Source organism: Protopterus annectens, chromosome 3.part0, assembly GCF_019279795.1.
Source record: "Protopterus annectens isolate FY-2018-M chromosome 3.part0, PAN1.0, whole genome shotgun sequence".
Taxonomy (NCBI): Eukaryota; Metazoa; Chordata; order Ceratodontiformes; family Protopteridae; genus Protopterus; species Protopterus annectens.
Window position 1 is genome coordinate 301291230 of NC_056731.1, and position 22295 is coordinate 301313524.

Sequence of the window (22295 nt, forward strand, 5' to 3'; positions counted from 1 at the left end):
GTCCAGATCACCCACTCTGTCTTCCAGATCCTACAGGAGCTTGTCAGAGGAAGATGTGGAGAGACACACGGAGGTGTGGTTCCGGAAATCCCAAGGAGCTTCACCTGATGCACATGGTGACATTTCCCCCCAAGGGCAGAGGGGGAAACAATAATGGGAGATGCCACCCTCGTGGCAGAGGGGGTCCGCAGAGTCAGGGCGACAGAGATGGAGGCCCACCTGTCCACCTCTGGATGCAGTTGTTACTGTACCCACAAGCCTGGCAAAGTATCCCAAAAGACACATGGGTACAGTCGGTAATATCCAGGGGATACATTATTCCTTTTTGCATGTCACCTCTTCCCAAAAAACAAAATTCCATCCCAAAATTGCCACCCAATCTAAGGGAAAAAACAACCCTAGTAGTTCAAAGGTTGCTAGAAAAACGAGTCATCCAAGTCCCCACAGATCAAATTGGATCCGAAACTTACTCAAGGTTCTTTTTAGTTCCAAAGAAAACAGGGGAATGGAGGCCCATTTTGGATCTCAGCAGGCTCAACAAGTCTGTCAAGAAGACAAAGTTCCAGATGGTGACACTGCAGTCCGTACTTCCCTTTTTGGGAAAGGCAATTGGATGTACTCTATCGATCTCCAGGATGCGTACTATCATATCAAGATGGACAGGCGATCAAGGAGATATCTATGCTTCTTGCAGGGAGCCAGTCACTACCAGTTCAAAGTTCTGCCCTTTGGTCTCACCACAGCCCCCAGGGTGTTCACCACATGCATGGCAGTAGTCACAGCTTATCTGTGGCGTCTAGGATTCCGGGTGTTTCCATATTTAGATGACTGACCCCACCACTGAGCATTGACTAACCAAGGCAAGGGATACCACACTTTGCTTCTGCTCACAGCTAAGCATCACTATAAACTACGAAAAGTCTGACTTTTTGCCCTGTCAATATATTACATTTATAGGGGCAGATTTAGATACAAAAGACATGATAGCAAAATTGCCTCAGAAGAGGGCGTCTACCATTCGACATCAGGTTTCAGTCTTAATCGAGAGAAAAAAGGTTCAGGCAAGATTTGTTCTCAAAGTCCTGGGCTCAATGGTGGCAGCAATAACACTAGTTCTCTTAGCGCACTTCCACATGAGGATATTACAGTGGCTCCTGTTTGCTCAGTGGTCCATGCAAGATCTACCCATGTCACACGAAATTCTCATCTCGGAGACCTGCAAGAAGGACCTAAAATGGTGGCTTCAGTCTACGCAGGTGACGATAGGCAGACCATTCATTCTCCCTCAACCAGTAGCCACAGTGACTATGGATGTTTCCCAGAAAGGGGGGGAGGGGCATTATCTGAGACAAACTATTCAAGGAACTTGGCCACAACACGAGTACCACTTGCACATCAATGTCCTAGAGATGAGAGCAGTGCTTCTGGTGTTGCAAGCATTACAGGGCTCTCTACCTACAGGAACGATCGCAATTCAAACGGACAACATGTCAGTAGTGTGGTACATCAACAAGCAAGGCAGAACCAGATCCTACCCCATGTGTCGAGAGGCTCTAAGAGTATGGCAGTGGGCAATGTCTTCTGAACACTTTCTGATTTTGATGCACATTCTGGGGAAATCCATATTGATAGCAGACAAGCTAAGCAGGGCTGTCCTGATGCCTCACGAGTAGTCCCTGAAGCAGGATATTGCAAACCAAATTTTTCGCAATTGGGGGCCAGCCTTGCTGCAACCTTTTTGCCACCTCCATCAGTAGCAAACGCAGCTGCTGTTTTGCCCTAGTCCCCCCACCGGGACAGTCACCCATGGATGCACTTGTCCACGATTGACACCCCCCCCCTGGCCGGGACTTATTTATGCGCTTCCCCCGTTCCCTCTAATACCCAAGGTTCTTCAGAAAGCAAAATTGTTGGGTTACAAACGAATGCTCATTACCCCTTACTGGCCTCGTCAAATATGATTTCCCTTTCTATGGCCCCGGGTACACTCCATCCTTCCATACAGACCCTCAAGCTGACAGCTTGGTTACTCCACTTCCTGCCTTAGACAGGCTTCCTGACATCTCCCCAGCAGTACAACATATTTTAATTTCCTCTCACAAATCCTCAATGAGAAAATTTTATATTGGCAAATGGAAATGGTTCTCTTGTTGGGCAGCCAAAAATAGTATTGACCCTTTTACTGCACCTATTTCAAAGATCCTTAAATTTCTCACTGAAACCTTTAACCATGGAGCAGCAGCAGCAGCTATCCGAGTTCAGCTGGCAGCTATTTCCAACTTTCATGTGGTAGAAATGGGTTCCAATGTGTTATATCCCACAGGTGATGCAAAGCTTTCCTAAAAGGTAATATCCTCTTGAGACCCCCAATTAGAGAACCACCTCCTCCTTGAGATCTAAATTTAGTCCTAGCTGCTCTGATTCTTCCTCCTTTCGAACCGGCTGCTATTTGTTCTCTGAAATTCTTGACTTGGAAAACTATTTTCTTGACTGTCATTACCTCAGCTAGGAGAGTATCAGAATTACAAGCTGTATCCATTCATCCCCTTACTTAATTTTTCACAAAGACAGGGTTTCTCTCAGAACCAACCCCTCCTTACTACCAAAAGTTTGCTCAGAGTTCAATCCGAATCTATCAATAGAACGACCTGTATTCTTCCCTAATCATGGCAACAAGGCAGAATATAAACTCCAACAACTGGATGTTCACAGTTAAATTTTTACTTGCACAGGACAAAAGAATTCAGAAAATCTGACTAATTGATGGTATCCTTTGCAGAAAACAGAAAGGGAACTTCAGTCTCAAAAGTAACTTTGTCATAATGGCTTTCAGACGCCATCACTTATGTCTATAATTCACAGAACAAGCAGCTGCCAGAAAAAAATTTGAGGACACTCAACTAGGGCCATGTCTACCTCTACTGCCTTTCAGGCCAGACTGCTTTTAGACTCAATTTGTGCGGCAGGTATGTGGGTTAATCCCCATATTTTCATCACTCATTACAAAGTAGATGTGGCCTCCCAAAACAGGGCCTCCTTTGGTTCCACGGTCCTGAAGAGTCTATTCCATTGAGCCACCCAAGAAGAAGGTGCTGTGGGGGTACAGACCCAACCAGCAAGAAGGAAGGTGAGATAGGGACAGCATAACATAAAGAGGTTATATACTCACCATAACGTTCCATGTTTGTTGTCCTTGATCTCACCTTCCTTCTTGCATTCCACCCTGCTTTCCCCCTCCTGTAAGATCGAGAGGAATTATCCTTCATTTGACTACATAGGCTGTGATTCTCTTGGTGGGATATATAGATATATATATATATATATATATATATATATATATATATATATATATATATATATATGTATAATTTTTATACGTCTATATTTGCACATTATAGTCTAGTGTTATGGGTTATCACAAACGAGATCTGTTACTCTCACTAGGCATGTTGGGATAGGGTCTAGCCCTCGAGCCAGTGGAAGCTCTCAAGCTTTAGAATGCGGCTGAGTCGGAGCCGAGGATCAACTCCAAACCAACCAGCAAGAAGGAAGGCGAGATCAAGGACAACAAACATGGAACGTTATGATGAGTACATAACTTCTTTTTTGCATCTCCCCCCTTTGGATTTCTCCATGCCTTGGTGTAAAGACAGATGTATGGTTCTCTGTGTTCAGTGCTTTCTTGCCACATGAGATGTTCTGTCAGGCATTTGATCAGTCAGTCAGACTAGATCATAAGCGAAAGAGAGCAAATAAGTACTCCCCAAAGATGAAATTACATTATAGATAGATGTAGACATATATGTTTGTGTGTGTATACACAATTTAATTGTTACTGTTGGATTTTTTTTTCTTATTAGTAGAGGACTTTTGGGCTTAGAAAGTCTGAGCTACAACTGCTTAGTTTTTGAGGATTCCAAGCAAAGATTTGGGGATGCTGCCCAAGCAGAAGAAATGTGCTTGTAAAAACAGATTAACTTCAAAGATGGACACAAGGATCTGCTACTTAAGTAGTAGTGCTAAAGGGGGAGTCACTTAAGTGCAGGGTCTGGTTCAGGATGGAGAGTGTACCTTAGCTTTTACCTGGAAGTTCCGAAGTTTTCCTATTAGATCCCTTCAAATATTCAAACATAAGTCACTTTGAGTCAGTATTCATTTAAAGAAGCTTGTTTATTAAATTAGCAATTTCATCTTGCAAACTTCAATTGATCAAGAAAACGTGTAGTAATACTGACTAAGGCATTGCTGTTTTATCCTAATTTGGACAAAGACGCTCAGGAGGAGCAGCAGTTGTGATTGGTTTTCATATTACTCTCTTAATAGGCTTTAATTATAGCTTTTCAATTGGTTGTGCTTCCTCGCTACTAATTTGCATAAGGTTTTCAGAGTCCTTCCAATTTAGTGGGTCTTTCCTCACCACAACTGTGTTCTCAGCTCCTTTGTTTTACATTGGTTTGTTAAATAATTACATTGGTTTGTGTCTATTTTTTTCCTTGGTTTTCAGGTAAATACAAAAAAAATCCATTTTCTAACTTTTAAACCACAAGCCGTAACAGTTTTATCCTGTGTGCCATACTTGGTACATCGTTACAGTTCTAGTACTAAAAGGGCTACCATTTTACAGGTTTTGTACATTCAAGATTGCCGTGATTACATTAACTGTTCTCATGTACATGATTGCTTCTTTATAAATTATTTATGGGGTGAAGTTTGAGCGGGTGGATTCAGATCCTTTGTATGCCGACCTGTCTGTGTTCAGATCACTTGCTTCACTGGAGCCCCCTCTCACAGGTTAATAGATTTACCAACTGTTTTAATCTTCCATTGAAAGTTGGACAGAGACAACTTTTATGGGGATTCCAGTGGTTAAAAAGATAAAAAGTACCCAAACTCAAAAGCATTAGTTGATTAGGATTGTGACAGTAGTAGTAACCATTTTTACGGAGCTGGAAAAATTAACCTGTCAGACCCTTCTCAGCAAAGCAGTAATACTTAGCCCTGAAAGTTAATGAGCTTTTTCTTGCAAACTAGAAGAGCTTCATCAGATCCTTATTGTAGCTAAAAGTTCTAAGTTTTATGAAGATCACATTCTGTTGAGGATGCTTCTTCACACTAGATCTTATAAAAGAGCTCAAAACAACAAGGGAACCCTCCAGCCACAGTCCTTTTGTCAGGATGATCAGTGAGTTTAGATTGACCCAGAAACCAAAGTAAGAAAGCAAAGCATAGTTACCACCTTTGAGCTCAACCACTGAGAGATTTGAAATATTATAAAAAATAATTGGGCCGTAATTTTAATAGTAACAAAATGATAGCTAAATTGTCGGAATCTGGTCCATATTTTAATTCTAAGGGGGGAAGTATCAGGGACTTTCTGGAATCCAAAGACCCTGAAACAAACCTGGTAGAAAAAGGAACCTATGGATGTGAAGTTCCCAACTGCAGCTTTTACATGGGTTTCAATGTTTCCTATTTCACCTGCTCTAACTCAGGGCAAATATACTACAGTAAAGACCAAAACAACTGAAATACTAAAGTGGTTGAATGTAGGGCTAAGTGCATGCTTTGTAACTTGTTGGCAAAACAGGCAACATGATCCAAGAAGTGAATAACCCAACACCTTTTAGACATCCAGCTGAAAGTGGCAAGGAATGCACTAGCCAAGCATAACATGAGAGAACAGGCCACTATTCCTGCAAGTTCCATGTACTCCGCAAGGTTTACCCAACCTCCTGGATGGGAACAACAATGCCCTATTGAATCATAGGAGGTTACTAGGCTATTGGCAATGAGGCCCTTGTAATCCTAGCCAAGAGTTTAGCCCATGTTTAGAAAAATCAGCAGCCAAAGCCGATGCCCCTGTCCAACAGGGATATGGGTGGTATCCCAGGGGTATATTTTCTCTTTCCCATCCAGTAAAATATACCCCTTGGATTGGAAAAAATTGAGCTGAAGGGACAGACTCATTTTTAATTCATGCTATATACTTAGACTTAACATTAGCTGCCCCATAAAAAGTGTACTGGAATTGAGAATGCTTAACCAAAATGTGTATTGTTTGCTGTCATTCTGGCTTTTCCATGAAAATCAGCATCACAGGAATGCAGTATTAAATCACCCACTGATTATAAGTCCAAGATCCACCCTAACCATTTTCTGCCATTTAACAAGAGCTCCATTGCTCCTTTCCATCTGTGCCCCCCATTAGGGCTTTAAGTGTGGATGTCAAGAGAATACATTCCCTTTTCACCAACAGGCAGCCAAGGAGAATGAATTGCTATAAAGTGATGGACAGGGGATGGCCTAAGCCCCGTCTCCCATGGCAGTTTTAGCCTAGCCACGAAGTTTCTCCATTTCTACTAATTGACTTTAAAATTGTAATTGTAGACTGGACAAATACGGCAATTAGGGCTACTCTTTGGAATGCTAAAGTTCAAGTGGGCTGTGTTTGCTTTTGCTTTGCTTGTTCACTATTGTGCACTCCATGTTCCAGTTTTCAATGATTTCCAGTGTTGTTAAACTCATAGTTATGTTTTGTAACCATTTTGCTTATCTTTTTAGTTTTTTTCTCCAGATTGATTTCACCATAATCTTAACATTTTTTTCCCGTTTCTACAAACCATTGTGCTTTGCTGACATGTTTAATATACTAGGGCTAGTGCATTTATGTGTTGACCCACGTACATTGACCGTTTTTTTTTTTTTTTTTTACCTGCAGTCAGTAACATAGGTAATGAGCAAGCACTCCCACCATCTGTGTAGGTTCCCTCCCGTTGCGGTGCACATTTGGCACAAAAGATCTACTCATTCCAATGAAGTCACTACCACAGCTGTTAATGCCTCCCTTTATCCCCAGGACGGGAGCAGCACCAGTTTACAAAACCATTATCTCATTATGGAATAGTACCCATTTACAATACCATTACCTCGTTAGGGAACAGTACCAGTTTACAAAACCATTATCTCATTAGGGAACAGTACCACTTTACTCTTTATGATTGTTAGAACTATCCTGGCTTAAATTGAGCTGAACACCACTATTGTATGCATCTTCAACAGAATTCGATCTTCATAAACTTTGGAACTTTTTGCTGCAACAAGGATCTGTTGAAGCTCATCTTGCATGTAGGTGAAAGTTCTTCATCTTTCAGGGCTGATTAAGAAACGTCTGACACAGATTCGTTTTTTTCAAGCTCTTCTGGCGTCACAGTCCTAATCAGCCAGTGTTTTTGAGTTTTGGTACTTTTGTGATTTCAGTCAGTGGAAGCCCTGTAAAAGCAGGGTCTGTCCAATGTTTGATGGCGATTAGGATATAGTTGGTAAATCTTGATGCCTGCTAGATGGTGCTGTAATGAAACAACAAGAGACTTAAAAAGCAAACAGGGTGGCACACAAAGGATCTGAATCCACCCACTCTCCCCTTACCACATAAAATAATCTGCAAAGAAACAGTCATGTATGTACAGTGGTTTCTGTAACAAGAACAGTCTTGAATACACAAAAACTATAAAAAAGTAGTCCTTTTACTAGTGGAATTGTAAAACGTATTTGAAACTGGCTCACCTCCAGTCCTAAAAGTGCTATCAAAAGCTAAAATACTACATTGATGGATCTTGAGAATGTCTCTGAATGCATCTTAAATAGCATGAAGCACAATTTTGCCACACTACTAACAGCACTGTTCAGTTTCAGCTTCCATGCACATTTTGTACTAAGTGAATGGAGAACAGCTACAGTTAATCCCCTGCATAAGGAAAGACTGTTCACAGACCCAGAAGTCTATCTAACCAGCGTGATATGCAAAGGCATGAAAAGATTTATCATGGAATTAATCAAGCAGGACATAGGGAATCTCCAAATCTGGACCCATCCCAGTTTGGATTCGTTAATGACAGGTCATGATTATTCAACCTAGTGGATTTTTTTGAAAGGTCACCAGAAGCAGTGGATGCAGACAAAATGATGCACACCGCATACCTCGGCCCAAAGCTTTTGACAAATTCCCCAACTCACGCATGGCAGGAAAGCTAAAGAAACTGAGAGTAAACCCCTGTATCATCCACTGGATTTCCAGCTGGCTCACAAATAGGATGCAGATAATTAAAGTAGGGGAAGATACTCACACAAAGAGACCAGTCACCAGTGGAGTCCCCCAGGGTTTTATGCTGAGACCTTTCGTGTTAGGTAACTACTTTTCTGATGTATAAGCCAATGCCAAAGGGTTCTGGCTTGCTAAGTTTGCAGATGACTGCAAGCTAAGGGCACGCACTGAATCACTAGATAGCTAAGCCAACCTGCAGAAGAGTTTGTCTCAAATAAACAACTGGTGCCAAAAATCATGGACTTGAAACTAAATGCCAAAAAATGCTTTATTCTATCCTTTGGGAAGTCATCAACCTCAGTCAGGAAGCTGCCACATTGACAGTACATGCCTAAATGTTGGCCTGGTTCAAAATTTGGGAACGTATGTGGACAGTGACATAACTTTTGACCATGATGTGTCTTTTGCAAGAAAGTCCTTCTATATTGCACAGCTGATAAACAAAAGGATTGTGTCCAGATATTGGGATGACAATGTTCCCCTTTACTCAGCCCTCATTAGTCCAGTCATTGAATGTAACACCCCTTTTGGCATGTATCTGTCCACACGCGCGCACACACACACACACACACACACACACACACACACACACACACACACACACACACACACAGTCTTAACAACTGGAACGCCCAAAGAGATACCTGCTAAATGGATACAAGGCCTAAACAACATGCCCTGCATGGGACAACTCAAAGGCCTGTCACTATACTCTGTATCCTACAGACTGCTAAGAAGTGACCTGTTACTGATGCATTTACTGCACATCAGTAAGTCAGATGGCATCAGAAATACTCGATTTAAGGATTTAAACCTATTCTGCAACATCAGCAGAATGGTTTGGAGGGTCGGGTATAGCTCACAAAGGATACATCTGCTGTAGAATATGCTCCCCAGTCACATAAAACAAAGTTCACCCCCGTCCATATTCAAGCGTAACTTAGATCTGTGGTGGGAAACAGAAATGTTATACAAGGACTTTCCCCTGTACTACTGGTAGTGTGTGCTCCTGAATGCTTTATCCGAGTCATGGGTCCCCCCCAAATTATATATGGTATAATCCCGGTTACTTTCATTAGAGGTATAATATATAATTATCGACCATGGGAATAGGTAAAGCTAATGTAAAACCAAATGGGATAGGTTATTTTGAGCACAAAAAGGGAAATTGGCTAGTCTTAAAGTAGCCCACAAGGGCAACTAGTCTAGCACTTTAACTATGAACTTATTATTATGGCAGAATAGCTGGGAACACAGTTATGGTGAGGAAAGCACAACCAATCTGGAAGTTTCAATTACAGGCAGTTAAAAGGCTAATTCTGAAAAACACATACAAGTTAGTAGCAAGGAAGCACAATCAGTTGGGAAGCTTCATCTATGGCCAGTTAAAAGGCTGATGTAAAAGTCAGTTGTAACAACTGCTCCTCCCTCATTTCTTTGTTGAAATTAGTTTGGAATATCAATGTCTTGGCCAGTGTTACTATAAATGTTCTTGATCTGATAAAGTCTGCAAGATACAAGTGCTAATCCGAGTAAAGGTTCTTTAAATAAATAAATAACTCGATGCAATTTATTTTTGAAGATTTGGAGGTATCCAATATGAAAACTTTGGCACTTCCAGATAGAAGCTAAGCTGTACTCTCCATTCTGAACCACAGCCTGGTCTCAAGCAACTCCCTTTAGCATTTGCTCTGTTCATCCTGGCTAGGGCCCCTCTGCTCCCTCAGATTGGTTTAGCTTGGGTAAGGCTGCTTCCATCACTTGGGACCTTTACTTTAATTCTGCTTGACAAGTAGCAGAGAGATCATCATTTCTGATTTACAGGAAACAGTGTTATGGTGTAGGTTGTAGGCAGATGTGAACAATAAAAGTGACACTTTTAAACTTCTGAAGCAAGTATATTGAGAGCTCCAAGTAACTGAATAAGCACAGATGCATATTGATTTTTAATAATAAAAATGTATTTGCTGCTGTCAGCAGATAGTTGACATTAAATTCTTACAATGCTACGATGTTCTTCGTGTTTCACTGTTGCAGTCATCACACTAGGGTTATCTGCCTGCAGGTAGCCCTCAGTCGGCCCAAATACCAGAGTCTTGGGATTTCTGCGTCGGATGCTGTCGCCTCTTCCATGATGTCAGGGGTATAAAACATGCAGCTGACGCCATTACATCAGCTTTTCTTGCCATGCGGGAGCCCGAAGCAGAAGCAGTTCGGAACTGCCAGTCGGCAGATTCCTGAAATTTTCGTTTTTCGAGTTTCACACCTGAAGTCTTCTAAAGCTAAGTACCCTGTTGGGGATCCTTTTTTCTTGCTCTATCCGATGTCAGAAAAAGTTAATTGTCTTGCCTGTGGCAAGCAAATACCTCACAGATATTTTCATTCTTACTGCGTCACCTGTTTAGGCCCAGACCACGACGTTCCTCACTGTAGGTTTTGTGCATGTTTAATGCCCAAACTATTCATCGTCGTGCTTTCTTTGTCGCAAAATTTTTTCACACTCTGTATTCCGAAATGGCTTCGACAAGCCATCCGACTACCAATCTTCCGAAAAAACGTAAGGATAAAGACAGAGACCGCATAGGCCGGTACTCAGTGAGGTGCCTTCGCAGCCCCTGATACCTGCTTCTACAGATTCACAGCCTCTGCTATGACCCATTCGGAGTCCAGTATGCCACGAGATGCTTCTTTGACTATGGAACCTGCAGATGTCTCTACCTTGGATGGGTCCGGAGCCCCTGTGCAGGCATCGGCTTCTGAGGGTGTATTTCGATCTTTCGATGTTTGCATTAAACCGACATCTTCGATTTTGACTAAAACTACCCAGATGTTCTTCATCTCACATTGCTGCAGTCCTTACATATGGGTAGTCCGCTGTCCTCGGTCGGCCCGAATACCAAAGTATTAGGCTGACGTCGGTCATGGGCGCTCAGATCTGACATCAGAGCGTCAGGGTATAAAAGAGCATGACCGACGTCATATCCTCAATCTTTTTTGCCGCATGGTCCGATGCAGAAGCAGCGTTGCAAGTGCCGTTCGGCATTCTGAAATTTTCGTATTCTGAGTTTCAGACCGAAACCAAGTTGGGCTAAGTACCCCGTTGGGGAATATTTTTGTTTTTTTTCTTGCCTCAGTTAATTCCGGATGTCAGAAAAAGTGAATAATTGTATTTCTTGTGGGAAACAGATACCGCATAGGGATTATCACTCTCTTTGCATTCCTTGTTTGGGACGGACCACGACGGTCGGGTGTCAGTTTTGTGCTAGGTTTAATAAGCGCACTATAAAAAGAAGGTTAGATTGTGCTAGGTTAGTCTTTGGTAAGGTGTAATTATAATATGCCGCCGGATCCTCCGACGCCCGCTTCCACCTAAGAAGCAAAGACAAATCCTTAAAACCTAGACAGGTTGATTCGTCCGTTCGGACGCCGGTCCTGCAGAAACTACAGTGGAGCAGGTGGAGCCGGCTGAAGTTTCTGTTGAGTCTCAGGGGGAAACTTTGATTTTGCAGGATGTGGCCTCACAGGAGTCAGGTCAAGCTGAAGGGGCCTCTCAAGTTTCTGTTCTCCCTTCTATGCCTAAGGTGGTTAGGCCTTCTGCTACTATTTCTAAGGCTTCTTCTAAGGGCAGGTCTGTTTTGCCTTCCTCTGGTGTCCCTCCAGGTACTTCAGGGTCTGTGCCTAAAAGGCACATGCTTAAAATGGCAGAAGATTTGATTACTTTAATTAGAGGTTCTATGCCCCCTCCTGATAAGAGGCCCAGGGTGGAGCCAGAGTTGGAAAGTTTGGAGCAGGCCTCAGATGACTCAGACTCTTCTGCTGAAGATATTCTAGATTTTCCCCCTTATTCGGATTCTGATGCAGAGGATTCCACTCCTTCTGCTTCTCCTCCAGAGGATTTTTCATTTTCAGAAACTCTGCATTCCATGAGGGAGCATTTTAAGTGGGAAGGACATGATTTCTCTGATTCACGGAAGAGGCTTAGGGAATTCTTGTTTTTACCACAGCATAGACCCTTGGCTATACCTCCTGTTTTGGATGTTGTTCAAGATGTTTTCTCGGAGGCTTCCCTTAATCCAGATTCTTTGCCTCCTGCGCCAGTTAAACCGGACAGGTATTACAGGGTGCCTGAGGCTCATAAATATTTGTATAAGAGTCCTAGGGCGGACCCAGAAACTATTAGTCGGGCCTAAGGGTGTTAGAGCTTCTGTTGTAAAGAATCCGGTTCCTCTAGATAAGGAAGCTAGAGCTTTGGATAGATGGGGTAAGAAGGTGTATATCTCTTCTACTTTAGCAGTGGGGGCTTTAAATTGCCAGTTTCATATGTTGAAATATCAGAATTTCCTCCTTTCTCAGCTAAAATCTAAAGTGGATGCTTTGGCAGAGGGCATAGAGTGTAAAGAATTGCAGGATTTAGTACATGTCTCTGAACAGGTGGGTAAGCATTCTTTGCAGTGTGGTTTTGATGCTGTACAGGCCTCTTCTAGGGTGGCTGCTACTGGTTCAGTTCTTCGTAGGCACGCCTGGCTTAAGGATCAGAATTTGTCCGAGCATGTTAAAACTAGAATTCTGGATGCCCCTTTACAGTCTGAAGTTTTGTTTGGTCCCCTGTGGAGTCGGTTTTGAAGAAAATGGAAGACAAGGCTAAGTCCATGCAGACTGTTAAAGATTTTTTGCAGGTGCAACCTCCAAAGTTTAGTAGAAATTGGCCTACTAAGGGGTGGACCTACCCTTCTTCTGATTCTCAGTCTAGGGGTAGATCTAGACGTGGCAGGGGCAGAGCTCACAGTACATTCAGGCCTAGAACTTGGAGTTCACCTGCACAATCTGCAGGTGAGGGCAGGGGCCAGTCCTTTCGTAAACAGGCCCAATGACCTGCATTTTCAGCTGCCAAATTCTTCTTCCCTGGCAGCTCCTTTGGGAGGAAAGTTGGCACTCTTCAAACAAAACTGGCTTTTAGTCACCCATGACAAATGGGTATTGGACATTATAAACCGAGGCTACAAGTTCTATTTCCATACATTGCCTCCTTTCAAAGGCATGCCAGACGTTCCTCCTCGGCAAAGGATAGAGGCTCACAAGCAGATTTCTTTACTTCTTCAAATAGGAGCTATACAGCCAGTTCCTCTGTCAGAAGTGGGACTAGGATTTTATTCTTGCCTGTTTCTAGTACCAAAGAAAGGGAACACGTGGAGACCAATTTTGGATTTATCTATCCTCAACACTTATCTGGACATTCCAAAGTTCAAAATGCTGACGTTACAACAGCTTTTACCTCTGTTGGGAAAAGATCACTGGATGGTAACTCTGGATCTCAAAGAGGCTTATCTTCATGTTCCTATCAGGCCCAGTTGCAGGAGGTACCTGCATTTTCGGGCTGGAAATTTACATTATCAGTTCTCTGCATTGCCCTTTGGCTTATCTACTGCGCCCAGAGTGTTCACAAAGGTTCTGGCTCCAGTGATAGCCTTTTTCAGGTTAAGAGGAATACAGATTTATCCTTATTTGGACGATTGCCTGATTATTGCACAACACAAAGACGAACTTCTGCATCATCTACAATATGTGATGGTAGTGTTAAGATGCCTAGGGTATTCTGTGAACGAAACAAAGTCCAGTCTAGTACCCTCTCAGGACATGTGCTTTCTGGGTGTGAGACTGAATACAGCTTCCCAGATGGCCTTTTTGACCCCGGACAAACAAAGAAGTCTTTCTCTTTATTTCCATCAAATGTCTCTACTGTCCAGGCTGACTGCAAAGACAGTCCTTCAAGCCTTGGGGTTCATGGCATCTTGTATTCTGGTGCTTCCCAATGCCAAACTGCATATGAGGAAGCTTCAATGGTATCTCAAAAATGTATGGACACAACACTGCCAAGATCTAGACACTGTCATTCAGATAATACCTTGCATTCAGAAAGAATTTTTGTGGTGGGCTCAGGAATGTCACCTAAACAAGGGACTCTCTGTGACCCGACCAGAGGCGAGTCAGATTCTAACGACAGATGCCTCGGACAAGGCTTGGGGAGCACACCTCAATGGAAAATGGGTGCAAGACACGTGGCCTGTCAGACTTCAACATTTGCATATCAACTTGAAGGAGATGTTAGCAGTCCAATTTGCATTGATGGCTTTCAAGGATTTACTTCACCCAGGACAAGTGTTGATTCAAACAGACAACACTACTGTCATGTGGTACATCAACAAGCAAGGGGAACCCATTCTACCCTCTTTGCAGGCAAGCGATGATTTTGTGGGAGACTGCTCTCAGTTTACACCTCAATCTTCAGGCAAGGTTTCTACCAGGAGCACAGAACTCCTTAGCGGATGTGTTGAGCAGACAAATTGTGGATCCTCACGAGTGGAAACTGGATCCTCATGTGTTTCAAAAGTTGACAGTGTTATGGGGGACTCCAGACATAGATCTGTTCGGTTCTCCACTAAATTACCAGTTGCCAAAGTTTTGCACAAAAATGTTTCATCCCACAGCTTGGAAGGTGGATGCTCTATCATTCAGTTGGAGCAATCTTCATGTCTATGCCTTTCCACCTCTGCCTCTCATTCCCAAGGTACTCCTGAAGGCCAGAATAGACAAACCATCCATGATTCTGATAGCGCCGGATTGGCCTCGACAGCACTGGTACCCACTACTGAGGAGTTTGGTACGGGAGCCTCCATGGCCTCTGCCTTTGATTCTGCATCTTTTGTCTCAGGAGGGCAATCACTTCCTCAATGTCAAGATTCAGTCTCTGCATCTCACAGCCTGGCATATTCTGTTTTAGACCCTGGAGGGTCTCAGCTTCCACAACAAGTTTTGAATGTTATTTTGGAGGCCAGAAGGCCTAGTACAAGGAAAGTTTACGCTGATAAATGGAGGAGATTTTTCTTTGGAGCAAAGCCAAGGACTTTGATGTTTCCAAGCCTGATTTAAGTGTTTCTCTTCAATATCTTACTGAGTTATTGGACAAGGGTTTGTCTTTCTCCTCGATAAAGGTTCATGCTGCAGCCATTTCTGCTCACTATGACTGTGACCCTCCTTTATTTTCCCATCCTTTGTTTAAGCAATTTCTTAGAGGGGCAAAGAACATAAGACCCCCATGAGAGCTCCTACTCCTGCTTGGGATCTCAATTTTGTGTTGGAAAAGCTTACTCTACAACCTTTTGAGCCTGCAGCTACTGCCGAGTTAAAGTATTTATCATGGAAGACTGCTTTTTTGTTGGCCATTACCTCTGCAAGAAGGGTTTCTGAATTACAGGCCCTTATGGCAGTGGAACCTTTCCTGATTTTTCATAAGGATAGGGTATCTTTGCACTAATCCTTCCTTTATGCCTAAAGTGGTTTCTAGTGTGGCCTTGAACCAAACTATTCATTTGCCTACTTTTTATGCAAACCCCCAAAATAAAGGGGAGAAGATTTTGCATACTTTGGATATACACAGGCAGTTACGTTATTATTTGAGCAGAACCAAGGGGTTCAGTCAGTCTCAGCAGTTGTTTGTTTCTTTTGCTTTGGGTTCTCAGGGAAAACCTGTTTCAAAACAAACTATTTCTAAATGGATTGGGTTTTGTATTTCTTTCTGTTATTCCCATCATGGTAAGGAGATTCCGGCTGGAATCAGACCTCATTCCACTAGAGCTACTGCCACTTCTACTGCCTTTCTAAGGGGGGTAGCTACAAAAGATATTTTGGAAGCAGCCACTTGGAGTTCAGTACATACTTTTTCCAAGCATTACCACCTTCCTCTTTATTCTAAGTCTAGGGCTGGTTTTGCCACTGCAATATTACAGGGCATTTTAGCAGCCCCTAATGCTTTATGATTTTGCCATCCTCCCTTTACCTCTGCTTTGGGATTCTACCCATATGTAAGGACTGCAGCAATGTGAGATGAAGAACATAGTACAGTTTTGTACCTACCATAAATGTAGATGTTCGAAGATCCACATTGCTGCAGTCCAATTTACCCTCCCACCTTCCCCTCTGTAGTTTGGCATGGTTATATGGTTTGGGTGATGGTTATTGTTGGGCATGTTTTTGGGAGGTCTCCTGTTTTTGGGCTGTGGCCTTTCTTTTTAGGGCCTTCTGACATCTGGGGCAAGAAAAGACTGAGGATATGACGTCGGTCATGCGCTTTTATACCCTGACGCTCTGATGTCAGATCTGAGCGCCCATGACAGACGTCAGCCTAATACTTTGGTATTCGGGCCGACCGAGGACAGCGGACTACCCATATGTAAGGACTGCAGCAATGTGGATCTTCGAACATCTACATTTATGGTAGGTACAAAACTGTACTTTTCTCTGGCCTAGAGTTTGCGCTATGCCTAGAAAACAGACAACCAAAGCGCATGCTCAAGCTCCATTGCCACATAAACAAATGCTTAGAATGGCTGAAGACCTCATTACTTTAATTAGGGGAAGCCAGCCTTCCCCCTCTAAAAGACAAAGAATTGATTTTCCTTCTGAGTCTACAGACCATGAGTCCGATGACTGTGACCTTTGTGATTACCAGGACATTATCTACCTATGAGGACTCGGATGCAGAGGATTCAATTCCTTCTGCCTCCCCCCCAGTGGACTTTTCTTTCGGTGAAACCTTGCATACCCTAAGAGAGCATTTCTGCTGGGAATGCCAAGACTACCCACAGTCCAAAAAGAGACGCAGGGAATTTTTAGACTTGCCTCAGCATAGGCCTCTAGCTGTAACCCTTGTCCTGGGTATTGTAGATGATGTCTTCATGTAATCCAGTCTTACCACTGATACTTTACCACTAGCTCCGAGAAAGCCTGACCGGTACTACAGAGTACCTGACTCTCACAGATTTCACTTTAAAAATCACACTGTGGATCCAGAGACCATTTCCCAGGGACCTAAAGATATTAAGGCTACTACAGCCAAAAGTCCTACCCCTTTGGACAGGGATTCTAGGGCTTTAGACAGATGGGGTAAGAAGGTATATACCTCTGCAACTCTTGCCATCAGAGCTTTAAATTGCCAGTTTCACACGTTGAAGTACCAGTAGCATATTATGGAACTAATTAAACAAAAAATGTTGTTGATTCCTGATTGCGCAGAAAATAAAGACTTACAAGAGTTAATGCGCAAACTAAGTTGGTAAACCTACTTTGCAGTGTGGTTTTGATGCCTTAGAAGCATCTTGCAGGGCTGCTTTCACTGGGTCTGTTCTAAGAAGGCATGCTTGGCTGAAGGAACAAATCTTGCCAGACCATGTCAAAGCAAAATTACTAGATGCTCCATTAAACCAAGAATGTTTGTTTGGCTCAAAAGCAGAAGAAGTTCTTAAAAAGATGGAGGAAAAAGCTAAATCTATGCAAACTGTAAAAATTTCTTACAGGTACAGCCACCTAGATTCAGTAGGCATTGGCCTACAAAAAACTGGTACTTTCCAGTCCCTCCCAGACCTTCTCAGTCCAAACCCAGGGGCAACAGACCACAAAGACTACAGTCTCAGCGTATGCACAGATCTAAACAATGGAGTGCTCCCTCCTCAAAAACAGGGAGTGGTAAGCCACCCCCTTATGGAAAAAGTTCACAATGACTTGTCCTTCATCCTTCTCAGCCATGCCCAAGTACTTGCACCTCTAGGAGGAAAACTCGCCCTGCATGCAAAAAAACAGGAGTATATTACTCAGGACTGATGGGTCTTAAACATTGTATCCCAGGCATACAGATTCTACTTGCTGCCAACCCCAAGCGGATTGCCAGACCGTCCTCCAAACCAGCGGACAGAGACCCAAAAGTAAGTACTTTCTCTTCTCAGTATCAGGGATATTCAACCTCTTCCAGCAGAACAAAGGGGACAAGATTTCTTCTCCAGACCGTTCCTGGTGCCCAGAAAAGAGAACTCTTGTGCCCTATTCTGGATCTGTCAACTCTCAACTCCTTCCTGGTGGTACCAAAATTCAAAATGCTTGCACTACAACAGCAACTTCCTATGCTAGCCAAGGACTCCTGGCTAGTCACCCTAGACTTAAAAAAAAAAAAAAAGCTGATCTGCACATCCCCATAAGGGAATCTTGCAGGAAATACCTATGTTTCAGGGCTGGCTCTATGCACCATCAGTTCTCAGCTCTCCCTTTGGCTTATCTACTGCACCCAGGGTTCTCAAAGTGCCTGGCTGCAGCCATTGCATACTGCAGGCAGAGAAATATTCAAATTTACCCATACTTGGACGATTGCCCGATTCAGGCAGATAGTCAGGAATTGCTACTTCAGCACCTGATGTTTGTAAAGATACTCCTAACTTCTCTGGGGTTTACCATCAACGAAAAGAAATCACATCTGTGCCCAGCCAAAAGATTGTATTCCTGGGAGCAAGCTTGAACACAACTTCCCAGATGGCATTCCTCACTCCAGAAAAGCAGGTTTATTTGACAAATTACTTCAAACTACTGGCACCTAAACCCAGCTATCTGCAAGAAAAATACTGCAAGCCCTAGGGTTGATGGCCTCATGCATTCTACCTATTCCATATGCAAGACTGCTATGAGGAAACTTCAGTGATACTTAAAAAGTCTCTGGTGTCAACATTCTCAGGACTTGGAAACCGTGATTCACATCATTCCTTGCCTAAGGGCAGAGTTCCTTTAGTGGACAGAGGCTTACAACCACAACAAGGGACTCCCCTTCACTAACCCCCCACCGCCCAAATTCTGACAACAGATGCATCAGACTATGCATGGGGGGCTCACATGGCAGGCAAATGCGCTCAAGGCAAATGGAGCCCAGGACAAATTCACCTGCATATCAATCAAAAAGAAATGTTAGCTGTACAGAATGCTCTGACAGCCTTCAAAATACCTTATCTTGCCAGGACAGCTCTTGATAAAGACAACAACTGATAAAGACAGACAACACCACAGTTATGTGGTACATAAACAAGCAGGGGGGAACTCATTCCTACCCACTCTGCAGGTTAGCCATGGCTCTGTGGAACACAGCCTTGAGCTGTTAAGTGCACCTGCAAACTGAATTCCTGCCAGGCAAACAAAATTTACTGGCAGACAACAAGCAGAAATCTACTGGACCCACGTGAGTGGAAACGGGAACCCAACTCATTCAAACTTCTAATACACAGGTGGGGGGCACCAGAATTGGACCTCTTTGCTTCCCCCAAAACCATCAACTAAGCAAATTTTGCACCAGAATTCCCCACAGCCAAGCATGGAAAATGGACGCCCTATCCTTTACATAGGAAAACCTCTCAATCTATGCCTTTCCACCTCTGCCCCTCCTTTCGAAAGTACTGCTCAAGATCAAACAGGACAGGCCAAAGACTGGCGACGCCAGCACTTGTACCCACTCCTACACAGTCTGACAGCAGTGCCACCCTGGCACCTACATCAGACCCCTCTCTGCTGTCCTAGAAGGAAGGACAGATTTTGCATCCTCAGCTGCAAACCCTGAACCTGGCAGCCTGGATTATTCCCTGAATACATCACCAGCAACTCTCAGCAAACAGGTGCTGGATGTTATCCTTGAGGTCAGGAGGCCTAGTACTAGGAAATCCTGTTCAGAAAAGTGGAAAAGATACTGTTCTTGGATCCACTGTCAAGGAAAGGACACACCCGTGCCCACCTTACCTCAAATCCTAGATTATCTTGCAGAGCTGCTCCACAAAGGCCTATCCTTCTCATCAGTTAAGATTCATGCCTCTGCCATCTCAGCTCATTACAATACTGAGCCACCCCTATTCTCTCATAGGTTCATAGGTAGGTACTAGGCTATCGGCCCAAGGGCCTACGTAAGCATAGCCAACAAGGTTCCCTGGCTTACGCCACCCAAGAAAGTTGGCTTTAAACCAATCCATCCACTTACCAACCTTTTTTCTAAATCCTCAAAATAAAGGGGAAAGGATCCTGCACTCCTTGGACGTGCACAGACAGCTCAGGTTCTACCTGTGCTCAACCTCTGATCAAACAGTTCCTGAGTGGAGCTAACAATTTAAGACCCCCAAGGAGAGCTACTAGAGAAGCTCCCCCTCCCCCTTTTGAGCCTGCTGCTACAGCAGAGTTAAAATTCCTCTCTTGGAAAACAGCCTTACTTCTAGCCATCACTTCAGCAAGAAGAGTGTCTGAGTTACAGGCTCTTATGGCTATGGAACCCTTCATTATCTTCCATGCGGACAGGGATTCCCTCAGGACTAACCCATCATGTATGCCCAAGGTGGTATCCAGTGTGGCTTTAAACCAATCCATCCACTTACCAATCTTTTTTCTAAATCCTCAAAATAAAGGGGAAAGGATCCTGCACTCCTTGGACGTGCACAGACAGCTCAGGTTCTACCTTGACAGGACTAAACCTTTCAGAATATGACTAGCTGCTAGTCAACTTTGCTACAGGGGCAGAGGGCAAGGCCATTTCAAAGCAATCCATTTCTAAATGGATAGCACACTGCATCCATTTCTGCTACAAACACCATGGAAAACCTACCCACAGGGGATCAGACCTCATTCCAGTAGGGCTACGTCAACCTCTACAGCATTTCTCAGGGGAGTCCCTAGCAGGGACATCCTGGAAGCTTTAACCTGGAGTTCTGTACACACTTTCACCAAGCATTACCACTTGCCTATCTTTTCTAAATCCAGAGCTGGATTTGCCACAGCAGTCTTACAGGGCCTGCTAGCCAGCCCTAATACTTCTTTACTGCCTCCACCCTACCTCAGCTGTGGGAATCAATCCAAGTGTGATTAATGCAACAGTGAAACACGAAGAACATAGTACAGTTGTGTACACTTACCATAAATGTAGATGTCCGAGTGTATTCACTGTTGCATGCAGTCCTGGTTACCCTCCCTCCAGCCCCCCTGTCTTTTCTATACTTTCTACCTATCCTCTTTTTTGGCCATATCTTATGGCAATGATATTTACTTTCTACTGGAGGTGTTCCACACCATGTGATTGCTTCCTATTTTGGGGGCTCCTGACATCTGGGGCAAGAAAAACTGATGTAATGGCGTCGGTTGCATGTTTTATACCCCTGATGACCTGACCTGTCATGAAAGAGGCGACAGCATCCGACGCAGAAATCCCAAGACTCTGGTATTTCGGGCCGACTGAGGGCTACCTGCAGGCAAATAACCCTAGAGTGATGATGGCAACATTGAATACACTCGAACATCTACATTTATGGTAAATGTACACAACTGTACTTTTTTAGTAATACTGCTGTCTGGTCTATGCCATGTAGCCACTGGTTGTACATCTGTGGTTTGGAGCAAAAGGAATATACCATGCTATCAGTGACTAATAAGCTAAAAAATGTTCCAAGACATACTCCATGAAAGTGCTTAGTCTGTTGGATACATATTCCCTTACCAGATGCAGTTTGTTTAATCTTTTGTTTGCTTTCATTGGTTGTTAAGATTATTAAGATATTTATTTTTTTCTTTTCCATTGTGTGTCCCAAAAATAATGCATTACAGAACTGTCAGAAGAAGCTAAAGCAAAGTTGCTTGAATTTGAGGAAAAGGAACGTCAGAGAAAGCAATTACGGAGTGGTCAGAGAAGAGGAGGAAGGCGAGGTGCAATCAATTCTCTTTTCCATAGACCTGTAGAAGGAAGAAGAATCAACAGTGGAAGAGGACGAATGAATGACCAGACAGTTCCTTTGATGTCTGTCCCTGTGTCTCAGCAGGTATGCTGTATTTTTTTTCTTCATTCCTCTTCTGATCTTTGACTTTCCACTCCTGGATACCCAGATTGGCCCACTCTCTCCCTAGAGTTGAGAGCCCTGTGACGCATTTGTTCCCTTGGGCTTAGAGTCAAGCACTGTAAGTGGTGCAGTCAGCTGTGAGGAATCAGTTTTTTTCTGTTTTGTTGTAATGCTTCCCACTGTGCATGCCCATAGATGCGCAGGAGTGAACCTGCAGTGAGTCTTTTGTAGTGGTGTGTCACCTTTGTGAACCTTCAGTAGTCCTGCATCTCATGCATTAAGATGCTTCCATTCAGTATCTGGTCTGCACCAGGGATTCTGAATTGGGCATGTGCAGAGTGGTTATGAACACCAAACCCTCCATCCTAAGGGAGGTGAGCAAGAGTTGCTTCATCACTCCTGCCTAGCCTCCTGCCACCTTGCTTAGTGCCTTAGCCCTTAATCAGACCTGGGATGTGTGGGTCATAGTCAGGACTTTATCCTTGTACTCCTTGGACCTGATAGGAGTTATGTTGTAGCTACAG

General features: G+C 43.6%; 1 protein-coding gene across 1 annotated transcript in view; it reads left to right on the top strand.

Moving 5' to 3' along the window:
• Nucleotides 1-22295, top strand: part of RBM33 (RNA binding motif protein 33) — a 1894586-nt gene that overhangs the window by 526036 nt on the left and 1346255 nt on the right. The window contains exon 8 of the mRNA XM_044064784.1: nt 21542-21753. Within this exon, the coding sequence (XP_043920719.1) occupies nt 21542-21753 (212 nt within the window). The remainder of the gene's footprint in view (nt 1-21541; nt 21754-22295) is intronic.